Source organism: Gekko japonicus, unplaced genomic scaffold, assembly GCF_001447785.1.
Source record: "Gekko japonicus isolate JY-2015 unplaced genomic scaffold, Gekko_japonicus_V1.1 scaffold42, whole genome shotgun sequence".
NCBI lineage: Eukaryota > Metazoa > Chordata > Lepidosauria > Squamata > Gekkonidae > Gekko > Gekko japonicus.
In genome coordinates this window covers 1,997,408-2,019,570 of record NW_015165831.1, presented here as the reverse complement: position 1 = coordinate 2,019,570, position 22,163 = coordinate 1,997,408, and the positions used below count along the sequence as shown (strand labels likewise).

At 46.8% G+C, this 22,163-nt stretch overlaps 1 protein-coding gene across 1 annotated transcript in view; it reads right to left on the bottom strand.

Moving 5' to 3' along the window:
- The window catches only part of ARHGEF2 (Rho/Rac guanine nucleotide exchange factor 2), a 69,940-nt gene extending 48,190 nt beyond the window's left edge, over nucleotides 1-21,750 (bottom strand). Inside the window, exon 1 of the mRNA XM_015410847.1 lies at nucleotides 21,446-21,750. Coding sequence (XP_015266333.1) covers nucleotides 21,446-21,508 — 63 coding nt within the window. The 5' untranslated portion in view covers nucleotides 21,509-21,750. The remainder of the gene's footprint in view (nucleotides 1-21,445) is intronic.
- Nucleotides 21,751-22,163: the final 413 nt, after the last annotated feature.

Below are 22,163 nucleotides of genomic sequence, written 5' to 3'. Positions count from 1 at the left end.
CTGTACACTGCAGCACTGATTCAAATGAGGTGCTATTTAGCAGTTAAAACTGCACAAAACCCATTTATGGGTCTTCTAGTGTCCTGTCTAGTTTAACACTAAAAGTTTACCTAGCCCAGTCCTTTACCCAGAGCAGGAACTGCCCTCTCACAAAACGAACCAACCCAGGCGACCCAGGATAGCATGCACACCAAAATCAAGTGCAATGCCCAAAAGTGCCCATCAAATGAGTCATTCAGATGGCTCAAATAAGTAAGCCAAACCACATATATAAACATTATGTAAACCCCAAGTGCAAAATATATCCACCCACCCGATTACACCAAGGGAAAAATTAATTAGGGACGACTGCATGCCACCAACCTCCGCAATGCCTGGAAAAAGACATTTGCTCCCTTCATGCTAGAAAACCTCACCACCCCGCCATAACATACACCCACGTCACACACCACCAAGTATATAAGACAGTGGTTAATCTAGCCAGGGTCCTCCTCACGCACCTTTCCAACATTTGCTCTCCGATACGGCTGCCGCCCGTTCCAGTTTGCCCCTGCTATGGGGGGTTCCCGAGAGCAGCTTCCTGAAACTCCAAGCCTGAGCTGCCTCTCATACACCGTAGGGTAACTCATTGTGTTTTGGGGCAGGGTGCTGCTGAATTACCTAAATGTACCCCCCCCCCAGCACTCCTTTCCAGTAATGTCACTGAGTGCAGAAAGGGAAAAGCCAGCATGCAGACTCTGGAAAGCCCAGACTGAAGAGATGCAAAGAGGAGGAGGAGGAAGAGGAGGTGGGGAATTTATTTTTTTTAAAGACACCCATGCAGTTCATCTTCTCTTGTATCTCTCTGCTTCCAATAACCATGACAACCGTGTGCCTGACTGAGAAATTCCACCGCCACCCCCATCACACGTGCCTAGCTGCAGTGTCCTCAGCACCCAACAGCCAAAAGAGAAAGGTCTCCTTTTCTCATGCCTCCACTGAGGATGGGTATTACCCATTGTGGGGAGAACCACATCAAGATTACTATCAGAAGTTAGCTTCGGCAGACATGATTCAACTAGAGCGGAAACAAAAATGGAAGGTGGTGGTGGAGGATGGAAGACTTCAGTCAAGCCCCCCTACCTCAAATCAGCTTGCAACAAACCAATAAACCCCCCCTTCTTCATAGACGTTCTCCACTTTGATAACATGCCCAGTGAGGCACTCTGCCAGAATTAGGTGGGTGTGCACAGACGGTAAAAACAAATAAATATTCTTTTTAAAAAATATGCTAGCTTGGTCGCAAAGGACCTTGGTTACTTTTGAACAGCACTGGGGCTTTCATCTCTGTGTAATCCGCCTTGAGTCCAAGTGAGAAAGGTGGACTATAAATAACATATATAAACCTTCCCAAGCCTACAGAAAAGCTGAGCTGGCTTACAAAGTGCTTGGGGATTTGACCAAGCAAGCTCAGTTCTTGTGCAACCTCCAGACTGCAACTGGAAGTTTTCATTTTGTTTTTAAAGGGAACTAGCTATGTCTGGGATTCCAGAGTTTAAATTGGAAGTCTCAGATTCTGAGGCTGAGAGCCAAACTACATGTTAAGAGGCAGCCTGTGGCTGTTGACACCATCCTAGATGAGAATCTGGCCATCTAAAAACTGCCAAGAGGGGAACCCAGGCGTGGTGGCACCAGGTGAGCTTGTTTCCCCACCACCACCTTTTAAAGCGCTGAAAGGATTCCCCATGACTATTTTGGCACTTGAAAAGGCACGTGGGAGGGGCAGGGAGCGACAAGATCACTTGGTGCTGCCACACCGTGGGATTGGGCCCTCGTAGCAATTTTTAAACCACTACATTATTGCCTAAAATGGCATCACATGCTTGCCCATAACGCGTAGTTAGCTCTGAGAGCTATCTTTGTAAACAAGTGGACACTGTTGACTTTCTGGCCGCAAAGCCCTCTTCAGGCAAAGAAGGAAACAGGAGGAAATGTGAAGCATCAGCTCCCATGACTGGCAATCTCCATGAAGCCTCTGGATTGGCCAGGCCCGGTATAAATATTAGGATCCAGACCTGCAGACTCCAGTGCAAGCCTCCAGCATCTTCAGGGAGTGTGTTTCAGTTCTGGAATTAGGTGGGTTGTGGCTGCCCAAAGACTGCATCTGATGTCAGATTTCAAAAGTGGGAAGGATCAAACTGAAAACTAAGGCCATTAGCAGCCTTCTGCCCCTTGCACTGTGGTACCTTGGACTCATTATAGGGAACTGTGGCATGGGGATCTAACAGGGTTAAGTATTTGCAAACCTTATGATCAGATTAGTGTATAGCGAGGCAAATGGGTTGTCATGGCAGCCTCCTGTGAGAAAGAGGAAGCGAGACAAGGACTTCCTGTTGCCAAAGAGCTGAGCAATAACGCAATAGAAGCCCAGCTATTTTTGACTAGAGAGCTTCAACACGTCTTGGCAACTGAGAGGGGAGGCTGCATTTCTCAAGAAAGTGTGTAACAGAGTGGTGTTAGCACAGAACAGTCCTTGGCAGGGCCGCCATAGCAATTCACATTTAAAACGAGCTGGCACACACTACAGTGCTGAAAGAAGCAGACCGTTTATTCCTCCACTGATACCTAAAAACAATTTACATACTCAACACTTGACTTCCCATTTCTACTAAACCAGGAGGTATTCACTTACTTTGGAGAATCCTTTCCCTATTGACTCATTTGCCACTGTCTGTTGAAAAGGATTTGGGGAAGTGTTTTGAGGCATACACTCACTTCCTGTGCATGCTGGCCAAGTTCATGGGGCCGGACAGTCATGTGTGAGCTAAGTGTGCACCCTGGAACTCAGCTCAACACACACACACCACTATGAGTGTACACTACAAGGTCAGGGAGGCTGGTTTGGACAGACATGTCCCTGGTAATCTTCTGAGGAAGACCAAGCTTCTTTGGAACACAGTTTGAAAACTGTTTGCAAATTTTTTCCATGTCCCTGTGAATGTCTATGAAGACAAGTGGTGGAAAATGTCAGATTGGTGATGTCTGTAGCCAGGTTTTTTCAGGGAGGAGGTCAGACACCAGAACTCAGGGGAACAGAGCCTGGGAGCTGTGGGTGGATCCTGGGAGCTATAGGTGGAGCCTAGGGGTGTTTGCTGGGGGCAGAAAGCAGCTGGTAAGAAGAGTCTGGCTGTGCCTGGGGCACAGTGAACAACAAAAGCCCTAAAACTAAGGTGAAAAACCTGCCACATGGAATCACTGAGAGCTCTTCCCATGACATGTAAAAATATGCAAACCGGGCTTAAGCAATTAGCCAGCGTATCTCAGAGGCTGCAGTCTTCTGCATCGGACAGCATCTTCTACACTACAACATCCACCTGCAAGTTCAGACAGCAAGGGCATGCATGGTGACCATCTTAGTGACTTCCTTTACAGCTGTGGAACCTGCTCTGCTACCTGCTTCCCAGAGCCTGAGCCAAAGCTTTTCCTCACATTGCAAGACTTTGAAAAACAAAAAAAAGATTGGGTTGAGGAGGGGATATAGTTAAGAATTTGCTCAGAAAGCACCCACAAAACCCAAGCTGGGGTCCCAGGTACCTTACACTCTTGGTCCACTGGCCTGCTGTACGCTCCCTTGAACACTACCAATTCAGAAGGATGTACTAACCATAACCCAGCAGTTGTCAGGTGATACAAGGGGCCAATGGAAGCTTACCTGGCCCTAGTTCACCTCTAGACTGGCTTCTCAGTTTGAGGAAGGGGACAGAAGACAATGCTTTCACAATACTGACTAATGCACTTTCAACCTACTTTCAGTGCAGTTTGCAACTCGATTTTACTCTGCAGAACAGCAAAATCCATCTGCAAATGATTGCTTGAAGTGCACTGAAAGAGGACTGAAAGTGGATTACTCAGTGTGTGTGAAAGCAGAAACTGCTGTCAAATTCAACTGCAACTGCATCCCCAGCTAGTTTGCTTCACTTCTGCCAGCCTGTAGTATATTCAATTGCTACTGGCAAGTCGGTAGTTCAGCAGTTCGAGACCCGAGTTGCCTCATGACGGAGTGAGCTCCCGTCTTTAGTTCCAGCTCCTGCCAACCTAGAAACTTCTTCGGACAGCGCTGGCTCTTCGGCTTTGAAACAGAGATGAGCACCGCAACCCTAGAGTCGGATTCGACTGGCTTTCAAGCAAGGGAACCTTTACTTTACTGGCTTCCTACTTGCCCATGTGACTGGTCTTGACTTTGCCTCACTACTTCTTCATCGAAACATGAATATTACTGTTAAAGGTGCCATTGGCCCCAAGCCTCGGGGATATGTCACACATGAAACTTCAAACTTAGTCACTGCTAATATCGTTCCAAAGAAGCTCTGACGCTGTTGTAGAAAAGATGCCAAGTTTTGTATCCTCCATCAGCCGAGGCCGCCCAGACAAAGAGCCCTTTTGTTCTCCGCTGACAGCCCGCAAGACCTCTGCCCTGATAGGAGCAAGCCAGTCTGTCTCTCGCAGCAGAGATGAGCTTCGGGTCTCCGGAGCAGTAAAAGGAGGGACATCAGCAGAACAAATATGTTATTTTGTGCTGTTTGGATTGCAGCCAGAAGGCAGTGGCAGTTGCGGCATCAGCAGAGAGAGGAAGCTGGCGGGACAAGTATGAAAAAAACAAACGCCACTCCCTTTCCTACTGTAGTGTTCAAAACTGACGTTACCAGACAATCATTAGGGAAAATTCAAAGAAAACAGAAATATTTTTAGGATTTATAGAATACATTTGATCTGCAAGCTTTTGCCTAGAGGAGTTAACAGTCTCTTCTTCATCTGGGAAGGGAAAGGCGGGGGGGAAATAGAAGAATGGGAGGAGAAAGTGAGTCACTTGAAGAAGGGCTGGTTCCAGGTAGTGGGACCATCATACCAAGGTACTGTCAGGTGGGGCCACCTAACTTCCTTGTCCTCTCCTCCAGCCCCAGTGAACATACAGCTACCACAACATCCCCTCTCCCTCTGGACAACTTCAAGTTCAAGTTTATTAAAAACAGTCATAAGACCAGCAAAGACCAAAGCAGTACAACAAAATAGTACAACACAGAGTCTACAACATAGGATCCTTACAACCTTAATTACTAAAATACCAAACCGGTCAATTCCATCATTAATGGCTCGAGTTACAATACATTCTGCGCTTTTTGATTACCAGGTAACAATATTTAGCAACATTGCGTGCCCTCTGGACAACAGTAGCTGTGCAGGTGCCCTCTCCAAGGAATGGCAACCACTGTGCTTCCACCCACAGAAAGATGAATGAATGTGCAGTGGTGGCTGAATGCCATTGTCTCTTGCTATGTGTACAACAATGATGTCTACGTGGAGCCTCTGCTCACTTCTCCACCCACCCACCTTTCTCAGGGTGGCACTCCTGCTGCCACCACTGGGAAGAAGGAAGGCTGAAGCAAGCACAATGCAGATTAGAAAGTCCCTTGCCTTTAAGGGTTGGAGTAGGAGGAGCAACGAACCATCACTGCAGGGTGGCAGCAAGCATGTGGAAGAGAAAGACCCAGTTCCTCTGAGGTAGCCCAATCCAGCCACTACTGCTGCCACCCAGAGGAAGGGGGCAGATGGTGATGCTGTGCAGTGGTAGGCCAAGGATTGGTGAAGGGCCCTCTTGGGGCTTCAGTGGTATTTCAAAGTTGATGATCCCTGACTAGACCTAAAGCAACGCTACAAACACTTAGCAGCACTGGAGTCCTCACAAGATGGCGGATGACTGCCCCAAATGCTAAGAGAAACACTGGCTGCTTCAGTGTCAAGAAAGTCCAAGATAGCTGACTAGATGACTTAGGCTGCAGTATGCCCCGAACAGAAAGCGGTGTTTGCAGTTCCTTCCTCCCATTTATACCCCGTCTTACCCCTCTGTATGTAAATGTATAATATACGCACCTAATAGGTACAGGTACATGTTGTTAAACTGGTAACTTTTTTTTTTAAGGAAGGTGAAAATGATAAGATTATTTTCAAAAGTGCTTGCAGGTGACTCAGGCCAGCGATCCAAATCACAATGTAATGAACGCAAGCCCTCCACTCTACATGCCCCCTTTCCCACTACATAGCTCCCCATTCCTATCCCACTTAACTGTGTCTGCTTGTACATACCTATGTAAAATCCTGTCCTGACCAAAGATCACATACCAAAGTTTCAAAAAACAAATACAAGGGCTGAGCATCATACCATGCCAAGCTGTATCCTTCCCCAGTTTGCAGCCATTCTACTGCCATACAGAAAGAAGCAACATACAGACAAGGTCTTTAGGGAATGAAGCCTGATTACAGCAGAGGACTAGAAATTATTTTTAAAGCAATACTGGACATTTAGACTTCATTGCATGAGACTCCCTTATTCTCTACTCTAGGGTCCACCCCACCCCGATCTGGATAGCCCAGGCTAGCTTGATCTTGTCTGATCTCAGAAGCTAGGCAGAGGTGGCCCTGGCTAGCATTTGGATGGGAGACCTCCAAGGAATACCGGGGTCACAACAGGGAGGCAGGCAAAGGCAAACCACCTCTGAATGCCTCTTGCCCGGAAAACTCTTGATGGCAACAACAACAACAAAGGCCCCCCACAGGCCTTTCTAGGTTTTATATTCTTCTTTAAACTGGGTCAAGCAGTTAGAAGTTTCTTAGGTTTAAAACCCATTGAACTAAAGCATAGCTAAAATCAATGCTTGTTCTTCCCCTGTCCATCTCAGTAAGACAGGGCGCATCTGTGTGTCTTACCAATTTCCAGACCAAAGAAGACCCAGTCTTTACCCTGCTCCACCATTCCACCACATATTGACCATTATTATCACCTCAGATGAGAGGTGACATTTCAGGATTGTGACCACATTGTAGTGGTGGCGGCTCGTCAGACAGCATGCAGCTAGTTGGACCTACCAGATGGAAGACACCAGGAAGGAAAAACAACCAGTTTCAATGCACATACTTCAATAGGTTGGTTTAAGAGTGGACAAGCATTTTTCAAGTAAAGTTTCACAGAAATCTTCATCAGCCCAAATAGAAAAGTAGCACAATTGAAAAGACTTTAATTGATAAAGGTTCAGTGTCTATAGGTCCTGCAGACTTGCAGTTTTGAGGTACTCCTAGACTTTTAAGGAGACAGGAGTATTTGGGACACGATTTGAGGGTACCAATAAAGCTGCATAGTCCAAGACATATGCCCAGGAATCCCTTCGGCAGTAAGGAGACCTTTTTGCTTGACCAAAACCACATCATGACAAATAAAGTCCAAGTATGTTTAACTGAACCCTGACCTGGATAGCCCAGGCTAGCTCAATCTCATCAGATCTCAGAAGCTAAGCAGGGTTGACCCTGGCTAGGATGGGAGACCTCCAAGGAATACCAGGGTTCTGACACGGAGGCAGGCAATGGCAAACCACCTCTGAACTTCCTCTTGCCTTGAAACCCCTTTGGGGTTGCCATAAGTCACCACCCGTGACTTGACGGCACTGTCCATCACCACAAGTTTAACTGAAGTGGAGGTACATTCTTCCCAGATTCAACTGTGCCTCCATCTCTTCTTCTTCCCTTCGTGATCTGCCTTACAGTTATTTTTTTGACTGTAAGGGCCTAGGAACAGTGATCTTGAAAACTGCCGTACACACCAATTGAATGTGAACCGTCATATTCTCGGCTGTCATCCATTCTAACCTCCCCACCCTCGTCTATGTCTAGTGAGAAAAGACAAGAGGGAGGGATTGTATGGACAGTGCCTATTCTCTCCAGCCCCTGCTTGGTTTGTGTGTTTGGTGGAAGAGAAGAATAGACCAGCTGGCTGGCAGTTGGCCCAGTATACGAATATAGATTTAACAGACACAAATCTGCAGTGCATGGAGTAAACTGGGTGAGGATGTGACCCACTTTTTTTGGTCAGAATACTGAAGTTCTAATCTTGGCTTGGAAGAGGCAGGGGATGATGGGGAAGAGTCAGAGGGTGAGAAATGGGGCAGTTTGCAAGGGTTTTTTGCAGTCCCCAAAACCCTTTCACTAGAAATGCCAGAAGCCAAACCTGGGACTTTGTGTGTACACAGCCTGTACTTCTACCACTATGCGTGGAGACAGGGCCGGCTCACCCGCTAGGCGAACTAAGCATTTGCCTAGAGCGCCGGGCCGTGGATGGGGCGGCAGGCCCTGGATGGGGCGCCGAAGTTCGCCTCTCCCCCCAAAAGCCCCCGTGCTAGGTTGGCCAACACCACTACTCTCCCCTGCTCTGCCGCCGAAGCAGCTGCGTACCCAGCCAGCCAGCCCCGCGTCCCCTGCCCCCGTCTCTGAGCGCCACCGGCTGCTGCAGCAGCTTCCCTGCGGCCGGGCAGGGGCAGGGGAGAGGCGGCCTGGCCCTTTTGGGCGACTTCTCTGCCCGGCTGGATGTGGGACCGCGCCGATCTGGGTGCCAGGAGGAAAGAGCAGGAACCCTCCTCCGGGCCCCGCCCCAAAGATCCCGTGAGGGAAGTGGGTGGATCCCTGGGGGTTTCCTGGAAGGCCTCCAGGAAGGAAGTGCGGGGGGCACCACCCTCCTCGCAGGAACTTCCCGAAGCCCGACCTGCCTCTGCTGGGTGTCCCTGAGACTCAAGCCAGCCCCGCCGCGACTGGGACCGAATGGGGGCTCCTGTGGGGGAACCAGCCCTGCCCTCCCCCTGGCCTGACTCTTCCCAGGGGAGTGGGATTCGGGGCCAGCAGGGCCTCTCCCGAGCCATAGCTCCGAGGGAAGCCGAGCCCACCGACCTCTGGCCACTCCCGGCGCAGCCTCTCCAGCCGACTCTTCTCTCGCCCGGCTGGACCTGCCTGCCCACCGCAGCAGGCTGGGCTCCACACCTGCAGGATCCGATGGCAAGCAAGCCTCACACCGGACGGGCAGCCTTCTCTGCGGGGGTGGCCGGCTGCCAGGCTCCTTGAGAGCCACCAGGCGGAGGGGAGGCAGGCCCAGGGGCGACCCAACAGCCCTGCCTGTTTCGGGGAGGACCCGCCTGCCCTGCGCTGCCCTTTCCAGTGGGCGGCTCAGCTTGGAGGAGGAGGCCTTCTTCTTTGCTGTGGGAGGGAGCACAAGGGGCCTCCCAGCCTCCAAGCCTCCGCCCAGCCGCGCACCAGGCCAGGACCTCCCCCCGTTTCCCTTCCCCCCCCCACATGTCTCTAGGCCCCACTGGGAGGTTCGCATCTGCACCTCGCTTAGGGCGCAGAAACACCTCGGGCTGGCCCTGCTTGGAGGGCATTCCATTCCTTGGACAGGCCCTCTCAGAGCCTTGTTGGATCAAGCCAATGGTCCAGCTAGTGCAACATTCTTAACACTGGACAACCAGGGCTACTCGCACAGGGACACCCCCCCCCCCACAGCTCTATGCCCTTGTATTTTGGGGGGAGCTTCCAATGAGAGCTTCCCATTTGTTATTTTGTTTGAACAAACGGGTAGTTCTAATTTTAAATTCCATAAATATATCAAAGCTCAAGTTTATATGTGAACAAAGTTGTGAATGATGCGCTTTATGTTCTTAAAGCAGTAAAATAAATTTAGGCTTGATAAGAAAGTAAGTATTGAATGTATTTTTTCCATTTCTCCCAATATTTGCAGATTTTGTTATTCTACTCAAAATCCTCTTGAACAAGCACCTAAGTGCTCATTAGGGAAGCCAGCTTCCAGGTGGGGATCCCTGGAATTACAGTTCATCTCAGGACTACACAGATCAGTTCCCCCGGAAAAAATGGTGCTTTGAAGGGAGGACTCTGTGGCATTATATCCCACTTAAGGTCCCTGTCCTCCCCAAGCTCCATCCCCAAATCTCCAGAAGTTTCCCAACCTGTGTCTGGCAACTCTATCCCCCCCCCCCCCATCTGCCGCTGGTGGCATGGTGGGGGACCTGGCAACCAGTGTTCCCTCTAAGCTGAGTTAGCGTGAGCTAGCTCACAGTTTTTTAGCCTCCGGCTCACACATTTCTATCTTAGCTCAGGAAGGATGGCTCCAGAGCAAACTAATTAATGCAGTAGCCAAACTGCTCACTTATAACTTTAATGCCAGTAGCTCACAAAGCAGAAATTTTGCTCACAAGACTCCACAGCTTAGAGGGAGCATCGCTGGCTACCCTAAATTTTCTTGGGGATGGGGCCTCTTCTAATTTTGCAGGCAGAGGAGGGAATTAGTAGCTAGAAACTACTACAATTTTAAAGTGCAGGATTTGTGATATCATCACAGACACAGAAAAAATACAGATGATGATTTCTGTACCACTTATAAAACTGCCCTTAGTTTAAGATCTTTTAATTGTGTGCTCAGCTGACCTGAGCTGTGCGTAAAGGAACCTTCCCCTGCTGTTTTAATGTCCTCTCCTTTTCCCTTCTGCAAAAGCTTTGCCCCTCCTCCAAAGGCGGACAGGCCATTTAATTTACAGGGAAAATTCCCGCTGGGCTGTTACCCTGGGGGGCTGCTGGAGTAAACAAAGCCAAACCCTAGTAGCTCTGCTTAGTACTGCAGGGGCCACTCAGGCTGGTTTGCACCTGGTCCAATTTGACTTCCCAGCCAATGGCTGCCTTCCTTCAAATCTAATGAAAACTGGAAGTCTACAGACCATGATTCACTGAGTGCTTAAAGTGCTTACCATGCCAGAAATGTCAGTAACATTCCCACTGGTTTTTTAAAAAAGAACAAAAGCAGCTCAGCAACACTTACAGATTTCAGAAGCAAAGCATTTGTGAAGAAAGTAGCTGTGGGGGAAGCTGAAAAGTAAATGTTGCTAGCTTTCATGGGGTTAAAACTCTTGCCCCATAAATTCACCCCTGCATTCAGGTTCAGTGAGAATGAGGGCAAGAGAAAAAGGGAGGGAGGGAAAACAGTACCAGGCACCAACAACAAAGGCATAAAACAGGGGCAATCTGGTCTGTCCCTGTCAGTCCTGGAAAGGATCCAAAGGCCACCTAGACACAGCCCCTACCCCAAGGCCATGACCACCCACCTACCCACCAGCCCCACCTCTGCATTCAATCTCAGCCATCACAACCCAGGCTACAGAAAGAGAACAAAGTAGGCAAGTCAATGGCCTACCCAATAATCGTCAGAGAAAGTTAACTGAAACATTACAGAGCCTCCTCTCTAAGCTCTAGTTTTCATTGAAGTGGTTGAGCTGTCACTTCAGATTACATTATGGAATGTTCCTCGAAACAAAAACAAAAAACCCAGACATGGAACGTTAGCACATGTGGGACAGGTGAGCAGAAGGAACAATTTTGATAGTTCTGGCTTCTCCTGCCATAGCTGCAGGATGATGGGACAAACTGAGGGTACATAAACCCATTTGGAACCTCCAGGGCTGCAGACCTTTTAAGTGGTGTCCTGGTGGCTGTGGAACAATCTTCCTCAAGAAATTCACTTACACATCTCTTTTTGTAAGCCAACTCAAGCATATAGAGAGATGGGGAAAACATTTTTTGAACAACAACAACAACAACAATGAACACTCCAGCAACTTTTGGGGCTAGAGAGCTGTTGGAATTTTGAACTAGAACTGTTATCTGTTCCCTGTTACCTTTCCACCTTCAGAGAGAAAAGCAACTTGGGACAAACACAAAAATGCCTCTTGAGAAAATAGTTAAGCATCGCTACCACCAGTGACTGCTGCAAATCAGATTCACAGATCTCCCCTAGCTACCTTTCAGTTAAAGAAAAAAGTTGGGAGACTGATCCTGTGCAGTTGCACCATCATTTCCCTCCGCTTCCCCTTACTCAGCTTGGACTCCAATTAAAAGAAAACACTCCCATTCATCAATATCATATTCCAACTGCACTGATTTGTCATGGTGATCAAGTGCACCTAATGCAAAAACCAGTAATCCAAGAGAAAAGGGGGGAAAGCACCTAATGCAAAAGCCAGTTTGGTTGTACTTTACATATATACACATAGAGAGAATTTATCTAAGTATTCAGAGTGCTTCTAAAACTAAGAGAAGTAGGTACGAAGTGAATTTCTGCAGGGAAGGTGTTTCATACACAACATTTATTATTAAAGTATTTATACCCCAGCTTTCCTCTTCATTCAAAGAGGCTTGTGGCTCAAATGCACCATAGAAAAGCTCTCCCTCTCATGGTCACCTATTTCTGAACACTCTTCAAAGGCAACTCCACACAAAGTACATTGTGGTAACCTCATCTGGATGTGATTGAAGTTGTACTTTTGCACACAATACTGTGTGTATACATATATGTACAGCCATCATGCTCACAAAAAGGCACACCACTGTATGCACTGGGCCTATTCAGACCACTACAGGTAGTGGCAACCTGAAATGCCAGGAATATGGGTTTCCCACCTTCAGCCTCAGCCACAGCAAACCAATGTACATATTTGTATGCAGAGGTATTGCCCCAAGTTCCCTCATGAGTCCAACAATTGCATTAATTGGCCCATAGTTGTACAAGTACAGAATCACACACACGCTTCCATGATGGCTAGTCCCTGCTGTTTGCCCCTGGCACTGGGTACTGAGAGGTTCAGTGCCATTGAACATGGAGGTTCTATTAATCCATCACATTATTTCTACCTATATTGCATCATTATTATAGGTAATGCTATAGAGAGCAGGTTCCTTCCCTGCCCCAAAGGACTTACAGTCTAAATGTCAACAGTAGGACAGATTGTTTAAAAACCACCTTATGCTATTTGTCAGCACATCACATTATAGCAGCATGTGTGCATGTTTATTAACCGCACATAATTATATAGATTTAGTTGTACATGTCCACACAATCACACATATAGTTGTACTAGCCCATAGTCTCAAACAAACCTACACAGAGTCACAGCTGTATACACACACACAAAGTTAAACACACATTCCACCTTCTATAGGCTAGGATTGCCAACCTTCAAGTGGGGCCTGGAGAGCTCCCAGATACACAGCTGATCTCCAGACAACACAGATCAGTTCCTCTGAATAAAATGGCTGAATAAAAGGGTGGAGTCTATGGCATTAAACCCCAATCCTCAGCCTACAAAATATCTAGTAATTTCCCAACTCCTCAAACAGTCAAAGTACCTGCACATGGAGGATTATCTTCTCCCCAAAGAGTTACGCTGGAATTTCCAGCACAAGTAGGTGAGTTCCAATGACTCCCAGTCCCTCATCCATATTGCTTTCCTCTTCATAATATGTTCTCTGTCTTTTACTACACAACAGAAAACAGGAAAGGGAATTGGCTCCAGAACGCGATAGCTGCTGAATGTTTCCGGCTTCGACCTGAGCTACCAGTTGGGACATAAGCCAAGCAGATTTAAAAACATAACAAAAAACAAAAAAGTAACAGAAATGGAATTGGATGGGAAGGCGTCAGGGCTTGGGGGGTGGGGGTGGCTACAGCTCTGGGAATCTGGTACATCATTTCAGGCCTCTCCAAAGGCCCCAGAATCGAAACAGTTCCCAAAGACTGCTGGCAGTCAACAATGGCCAGACAAAGGGCTGGCACAGACTATGATGGAAGCGGTCCTACTGCAAGGCAGAGGATTTTTGAGCATCAGTAAGAACCGTAGACAGACCTAAACAGCACAGTCCACTAGGAAGGTCTCCTGTGCAAGGACCCCTGCAATGAATGGAAGCTACACAAGAGCACTCAGAAACCCTCCTGGGTTGAGAAGTCTATGAGCTGATGAAATCTAAGTGCTTCTAACTACATTTGCTCTTTGTTCACATTCTTACTTTTCTGTCTCCCTTTCCCTTCCCATCTTTTGTCCTATCATACAGCTGAAAGTTACTGTAATCTCCCTGCAGCAGAGCCCTGTGATATTCTGCAAAGCCCCATGTGCACTGATGATGCTATATGCATAATGCCACAACCTGGATGGCCCAGGCTAGTACAATCTTGTCAGCTCTAAGGCTAGGCAGGGTAGGCCCTGGTTGGTACTTGGACGGGAGACCACCAAGGAGCTCCAAGGCCACTACGCAGAGGCAGGCCATGGCAAACCACTTCTGAACGTCTCTTGCCTTGAAAACCCTATGAGGTCGCCATAAATCGGCCGCACCTTGACAACACCTTACACACACATATATGAATAATGCTAAATAATAAATGTATCAATATTAACAAATGTATCAATATACCTGTAAATAAAAAATGCATTAATATAAATAATAAGTACCACTGGATGCCCCTGGGGCAGCTTTGGTTTGGTGTAATGGGTGGACTAGGATCTGGGTAGCCATAGTGCAAATCCCCACTCTGCCAAGAACGCTTATTTGGTGACTCTGGGCCAGTCACCCTTTCAGCCTAACCTACCTCACAGGGCTGTTGAAAGGATAAAATGGAGGAAGGAAGAACAATGTTATCAACTCAGTACCCACTGGGGGGGGGACAGTGAGGTACAACTATCTAAAATGAATAAATAAGTGGACTTGCTAGGTGGCCTTAGTCAAGCCACTTCTCCCGTATATGCAGTAGGGGTACAAGCCTTCCTTACAGGGCTGTTATAAAGATTAATAACACAAAGAATATATAGAGTACTTTCAACACCTCAGGAGGAATGTCCACATATAATGAGCTGGCTATAGAACTGATACTAAAAGCTTATTTATCTTCAGGACTCAGATGAAACCCTGGATCTCTCCTCACTGTGTGAGCTGAAGAAGTGAGCAGTGACTCACGAAAGCTCATACCCTACCACAAATTCTGTTAGTGTTTAAGGTGCTTACTGGACTCTTTTCTACTGTGTGAGCTGGTTCTACCTTGAGCAAAGCTTGGCCGTGAATGGAAGCCACGGACTGCAACACAGGGAGAAGATTTTGTAGCTTCTGCCACTAGCCTTGGGCAGGCTGTCCTCCAACACACAGCCTCTGCTCAAGGCAGTATGAGAACAAAGCCCCCTTCTCTGATGCAAGGTGCCTTCTCTCTCCATCAACTTGGTCAAACAGGAAAAAGCCAGAAAGAGGAAGGGCGGTATTTAAAAACGCCAGGAACACAATTGGCTTCATTCAAGAGAAGCCTTGGGGGAGGGTGGGTTTCATTGATCACCTTTTCCCTAAGAGGCCCTCTGATGGGGGGGGGAACACTGCAGGATGCCTAGCTTTCTAGCTGGGAACAAACAATCCTCACAGCGCATTCACATAAGCACTACAGAAGATCACACCTTTGTACAAAAAAAGTTCGTTCGCCTCAAGTTAGTATCGCTGCTTGATGTCCTGTCCATGTCTGTGTTAAATCCTGGCTTCAACCATAAATGTACATTATGGGGAAAGAGAGAAGGAAGGAAGAGAAACCCACCATTGTACCATGCTGCCTAGGAATACAAGAGGAGCCCCCCATAGGAGGATTCAAAATTCAAGAGGTAGCCCTACCATGACATAAAGGCAGATCTTCCATGCCATTGGAAGACAGATGCAAACCACAAGTCAAAATCCTGTTTTACTGCAATGGTAGTGGCCACATGTTAGGTAATGGGGATTGATGTTTGGATTTCTCATCTAGGGCACCAAAATGACTCAGACTGCCCCCCACTTAATCTCGAACATGCACCCTACAACAGGCTTTTCTGCTGAAACTACTGGAAATGCAGCTACTACTGTAAGTTTGACTCTATTATAAAGAGGTGGGTTTTTAAAATCCTCTTTAAGGCTTGCATTCATGAGAGAAGAATCACAAAGCTCCTATTAAGCTCTGAATTCTTTTTTTGCCCATCTGAAGGATATAAAAAGAATTTCTGATTAAAAAAACACACCAGGAGGTCGTAAGGAAGGACCCATTCCTCACAAACTCTTTAATGCAGGTCAGCCCCCCCCCCCCCACTCACCATGCTGTGATCATGCATAGGGTGGAAAAAAGGTTGACTTCCCCTGCCTTCTGAACACATATCCAGGACTGTTAACAAACAACAGGAGATGGCTGTCTCCACATGCCCCACTGGGCGGCTTCCTGCTGGCCGTCACTAGAGACTGAACCTAACGCTCTGTGCACCTCTGATCAGACCCTGAATGGAAGTTCCATTCAGTCAACAGCCGTTGCCAGCATGACAGAAGAAATAACAGTCTTTGGTACAAAAGGAAGGGGAGGAGGGCAAGTTTTAGGAAAAGACAAGAAGAAGTTGACACAAAGATAAATAAATATACTTATATTACCCTGCCCAAACAGGTCAGCTTCTTCTGCGATATCCCAAGAGAACAAAGGACGGCTGGATCGATTCGGCTGTTGGCAGCTTTGACGCATGAATTAAATGGCACACGGGCAGCTCCCTTGTCCCGTTTCCCCTGCTCTCCCCCGCCCCACGCACAAGTGCACAGGGCCACCGTCTCCTTCTGATCTCCGTGAACAGAAAACAATGATAAGAACATGCAGGGTCTGTTCCCCAAACCACAATGAATCTGTGGATTATTACTGGCGAAAGGACACGGCAGCTGCTGGGGGGGGGGAGTCAGCTAGGAAGGGGCACTGGGGAGAGGGGAGTAGGAGATGGCAGTCTTCCAAAGGCCATTCATTCTCAGAGCAGTTCAAAAGAATTGTGGGAGGGAAAGGAGAGATAAAATGGGACTTGCATCCCTTCCCTTTCCCGGGTATCTGAAGAGTAATCATAAAGGCCTCTGTGGGCAAGGCTTAATATAGGCTATGGGATGGTACCCTGCCCAGTTTTAGAACCAGGATTATCCATAGTGCTGAATACTCTACAAAGTAGGGAGTCCCCAACCAAACTGAGAGCCCCCTCCAATGATGCAATTATCTGGGTGTTCCCTGCACATGAAAGTGTGCCTAATGTTCCTGCCAAAGGTTTACAGCACAGTGGCAAAAACAAAGGAGAGGTGTCAATTTTTTCCAGATACAGCAACAACACTTAGAATTCCAGTTATCACATCTGAAAGGGGGACAGAATCTTCTGTAAAAACTCATCTCAAAAGTGGGACAAGAGACAGTCAGACCTGAGTTTAACTTGAATGGGTACATAACCATCTTGGAATATGTCAGTCTTGGAATATGTCAATGACCCTAAATAATAGTTCAGCAATTGGGACTCTCCTCCCAATTGTTTAATCCTATCCTAGGCCCGTATGTTTGATCATTCTTCTCCACCAGTGAAAGTACAGATCTTGTGTGACCTTCTTTCTGTACAACTTTTCATTCGAAACCATTTACATCTTAAGACCAATACTCTATTTATAGACCATGGCTAACAATATTGTGGTTGTGGTATTCTGTGCGGGCTGACTCGAGGCTTTGTTTTTATGATGGTCCATGTCCGGAGCCCATCTTCAATGCTGGGACTCAGTCCTCGGGAACAATGAATAAAGATGCAGTGCCTGTGGGAACCAGATGCATGCCCCCTTGAGTTTCATAAAAGAAAGGTGGGATATAAAAGAAACAAAACAGCACCAGCATCTCCCTTTAGAGGTGGATGGCAAAAACTCTTCTAAATGTGTAACACCTGAACTCCAGTCTACATCCAGTCCTTGCAGCCTTAGTTCTCCTGCTGGTAATGACAGCAGAGAGGTTTATAAGTGCCGATCCATGTGTTTAAAAGTCCTCATTTCCCCCTCCCCATCAATCAGACATGCTCTGGAAGTTAGGTGCTTGGAACATAATTATAGGCAATCAGGGTGTCAATTTGGATTGAGACCACTGCATGCAGGGAGAAAGGGCTTAACCCTTTCCAGCTGCACCCTAAATGGTCCTGGATGCCACTATTTACCCTTCTGGGGAAACTTACAAGTATGGATGGACTACATTCAAGTTTCCCCCAAAGGGTAAAAAGTAGCCCCCACGGGCCATTCCAAGTTAGGAAAACAGAGAGGAGGATTAAGCTCTCTCTGTTTGGTCCTGATCTAAATTAGGTTCACACTTGCCTGGGGATTAAGTGAAAAGCATGGAACTCCCTGAACAGTCTGTGACAGGAGGACTTTATAACTTTGTAATGTGTGAATTGGTTTTCACAGGGTTGCTTGAGCACAAGACAGGGATTCTCTTGGCAAACTGGATTAAGCAAACTTGTGGTCGTTTTCAAGCTTGTAGACTAGATCACATATGCAGGCTCACTGCTCACTGACTAACATTCAGAGTGGTCACTTGCATGGGTGAGAAAGAGGCCTCAGATCAAATACTAGATGGACTGAACTAACACATTTTTCAGTGGAGTTACATTCACACATTTCAGTGGATTTACACTCATACAATTACAGTGTGGGTGACCCAGGAACATATGCAGACTTGTGAACTGAACCTACTGCTACCCCTTAAGTTAAGGCAGATGCTGTGTACCACTGTTGAAAGAGATGTGCACAATGCTCATCTCTCTCCCGTGGGAATTGTTCCATCACATTTTCAAAAACCCAGCCTTCGCAGAAACATCTGCCTAATCGGCTGCCACGCTTGGCATCAGGGAGGGTCTCAGGGCTGTTGGCAGAGCTGCCTGCTAAAGCTGCCAAATGCAGAGGGCATGGCTGGCCCCTCCGTTGTACCAGCCTGATGGAAACCTCTGACTTTCCCCCTCTTCCTCCCCCTCCCTTTTCACTCTCTGTTCTCACAGCACCAGCTGGGGCCTGGGGAGCCTCCCACCATCCAACAAAAACAAGTCTGGAGCTTTGGAGATACTAAGGCCTCGTTTTATGATGCCAGCTATTACTTCACAAGATCCTGTAGAGGAGGAGGACGGGGAGATGGACAGTGCTAAAAATGTCTAAATCAAGAGGGGGGGGGGCTGAAACCTGCTTGGAAATTATCATCTCTTACGTGCACGCTTGACATAGGAGGGTGGGGGCTGGCTGTGATCATGACAGTGCTCAGCACATGGACAGAAGCATTCTCTTCACTATCATTTCAAGTCTCAGGGCTGGATTAACAGGTTGTGCCTTGAGTAATACAGGGTGCAACTAAAACTGAATCTGCCCTCTTATTTCTTCACACACACCTCAGTAATAGCATCAAAACAATCACCATGCTCCTAAAGAGAGAGAAACTTTGGGCGAAAGTATCCCTAGCAAATGTTCCTCCAGTCTCTTTCTCACTGGGAAAGGAAGATTCTCGCAAACTCCCCCACTGCACTGTTGCATTTCTGTTTCAGTTTGGAAACTTTTACTAATGTGCGACCTAAATCTGCCATGTGACTCTGCACAACTCCCCCCGCCCCCAGATAGAGGCATGGCAAAGTGCAAGCATCAAGAGACACAGTCTTAAGCATGTTTACTCAGTGACTTCAACAGAATTTACTTACTCTCTGGTACTGGTGTTTAGGGCTGCAAGCTTAATCTAGAAGGACTGGGTTCAAATCCCACCCACATCAAGGCCTTCTCTAGCCTTGAGCAAGTCACCCCGGTTCTCAGTCCTCCACCTGTACAGTGGGAATGTTAGCAGTCTACGTTAGAAGAACTAACAAAATGTTCGCAGGTCCTAATTTACACCTTTTCAACTAACTTAGCTTTTGGGGGCCGTGGTTCTATGGGATTCCATTTTGTCCTGTTTTAATCCCCAAGACATCTGCATGAAGCCTTTTGGTGGGTAAGAAGTTCAAAGTATATTGATTTGTCACCGATTCTTGCTTTAAATGGGAATGCTTGTTAGGAGGGGAATGGAAGTTTTAGACCATATTTTATTTCGCAACTTACAATCAAGACACAAACTTATTAAAGAAACCACACTATCATGTAGAAGTGCTTACAAATCACCCCATATGGCGGACACTCTTAACACAAGGGGTTAAGAGTGGGAGGAAGCAGTTATAAACAGTGGCTGTTCCCTTTCCTCTCCTGTTTCATTTCACAAGGTTACCCCAAGGGTTTTTTTTGTCTTTACATTAAAAAAATCCACACAGTGCATAGCTCTGTTCTAGGGAGGTAGACTCCTCCCCCCCATCCACACTCAGTTGCTCTTGATTACATTTTGTTTGACATGGAAGATGTAAAGAAACACATTTAAGCCAGAAAAAACGAATAACCTTAAAGTGGTTTCCTTTGGGGAAAAGATACACACAACTCCCAAGACAAAGCCAGCCCCTTCAGGCTGGCTTTTTGGCACTACCCAGAAACCAGATTTCAGAAGCATCCTTCTAAAACCTTAAGTATCTCAACCCTGGAAGTTTTAGGCTGAGCACAGAGACCTTGCCGAATGCCACGTGCTACAGCTCTTGTGGGGAAGGGAAACGCACTGGGGCTATGCCATTTGGGCAAACAATCACACTTTTTAAAACTGGGTCTTTTAGGTTAAAATGGCTTTGCACTATTGTATTGGCACAAAGAAAAAAAAAAAGTTAAGGCCAAACACAGGCTGACTCAATTTATCTTGAAAGCATTGTCTAACTTTTGTTCCTGGGGACACTTCTGCTTTATTGCGACAGAGCAGAGAAGCCAGAAATACTGCTTGAAAATAAAAAGAAAAAACACCCTATAATCATTTTAAATGATAGAAGGATACAGAAAACAAGCAAGAGGAGGTGTACTCCAAAGCCTAGGGTATGAAGATTTCAAATAAAAGGGACACACACTTGAGCTTTGGGGTCTGTTCCATATAGTTGCGGCTGAGTTCTAAGCACACTAACATACGAGATATCCTTTTATGTATCTACAGAAGACTGATTGTTTAGGGAATAAGGGGCAGCCCTTTAACATAAAGGGACATCTGGCAAGCCTAGATCTCAGATCAAAAATAGGGTGTGGGAGGGGATGACTTTTTAAAAAAGGCAAAATGATAGGTTTCTTTCAGTGCCAGGAGGAGGAAAAAAACCGGTTTGCCAAAATGCACAGGGGCCACGAGAACAGGTCATTATATTCTGATTTTGGCTGCAATCCTAGGCAAGATAGAAGATGTATTTGGAACTCTGTGAAAGCCACTAGGCTATTATTTTCATGTAAAATGTGTTCAGGGTTGAACTACAGAAGTCCCAAAAGCCTACATAGATTTATAAATTAAATTCAAATCAAATTAAAAGGAAACCGTGGACTCATGTTTGTATCTCATACGGACTATTTTAAAACTTGCTCTCTCAAACTAGCAGACTCTTTTCAAACACTGAAAACAACTGCTCTGCTCAAGCAAAAAACCAACAAATTCTAAAGAAAAGAATTTAAAAAAAATGGTGACAAACCTCTGAATCTCAAACAGATCCTCCCACCCCCCCACACACGTGCGGAATGTGCACACACACAAACTTTCCCAATAGCCTGCTTGCTTCTGGCCGTTAATGCTGCAGCCAGAGAAAATCACAGGACCATGGTAATCACACAGATGCTCTTCATTCTGTGGAAAAGGTAGAAAACCACACTGCAAAGCACAGCTGTTGGTTGCCCCACACATGTGCCCCCAAACCCATGCTACATAAACCAAGTAGCGTAAAAAGCACCCCAGAGACTTTGGTCTTCTTGCCAAAACATGGTCAAAGTTTTCAAGGTTCCCCACATATATTCATGCACAAAACAAAGTCTAGACAAGGCACAGTTAAACACCCCACCCCTCTCCAGAAGTTTGGCCCTTCACATGACTAACCTTCAAAGCAAACTCCTTGTTACGGTCAATCCTAGATCTGGTCAACGATTCTATCCGAGACATAATCCAACGCTGAACCCCACTGTTTCCCAATCGATCTGATTGGGTCTCCCACTGCCTTGATTCTTAGGTGATGTTTTGGGCATGAAAAGCAATTGAAAAAATCAAAACGGAATAGGAATAAAAAGAGCAGCTAGAGAGCTGAATGAATGAAGTTCTATTTGGACCAAAAGAAAAAAGGGAGAGGGAATGTGTGCCACACACACACACACCCTTCAGGCTGACTCTGCTTCGCACTTCCAACTCACAGCACAGGAAGTTAACTGGCTAAGCTCAAAACTGTTCTTGGGCTGTTCAAACTGCTTTGCTCCTCCTCTCAAGATGAAGGGGGAGGAGGGGACTGAATGATGCTTTGGTTTTACATCACCTTAAAAAACGAAGGATGCTGGAATAGGCAGTTCAGTGCCAGAGGAGGAGCAAACTGAAGCAGGAAGAAGACCCAAAATGTCTACAGCACCTCCAGATGTTCCCAGTTTTAGGGATTATGCGCCGTTCTAGCTCTTCTGTCACTTCCAGTCTAGCTGCATGAGATGCTCCTGTCTGCACAAGCCAATAAAAGAGATACCAACTGAAGTAAAGCAGCCCATGTGGCTAGCTTCCCACAGACATCTCACTGGGCAAATTGAGAAAGGCAGCTTCTTCCAAGAACTTTGGCCGT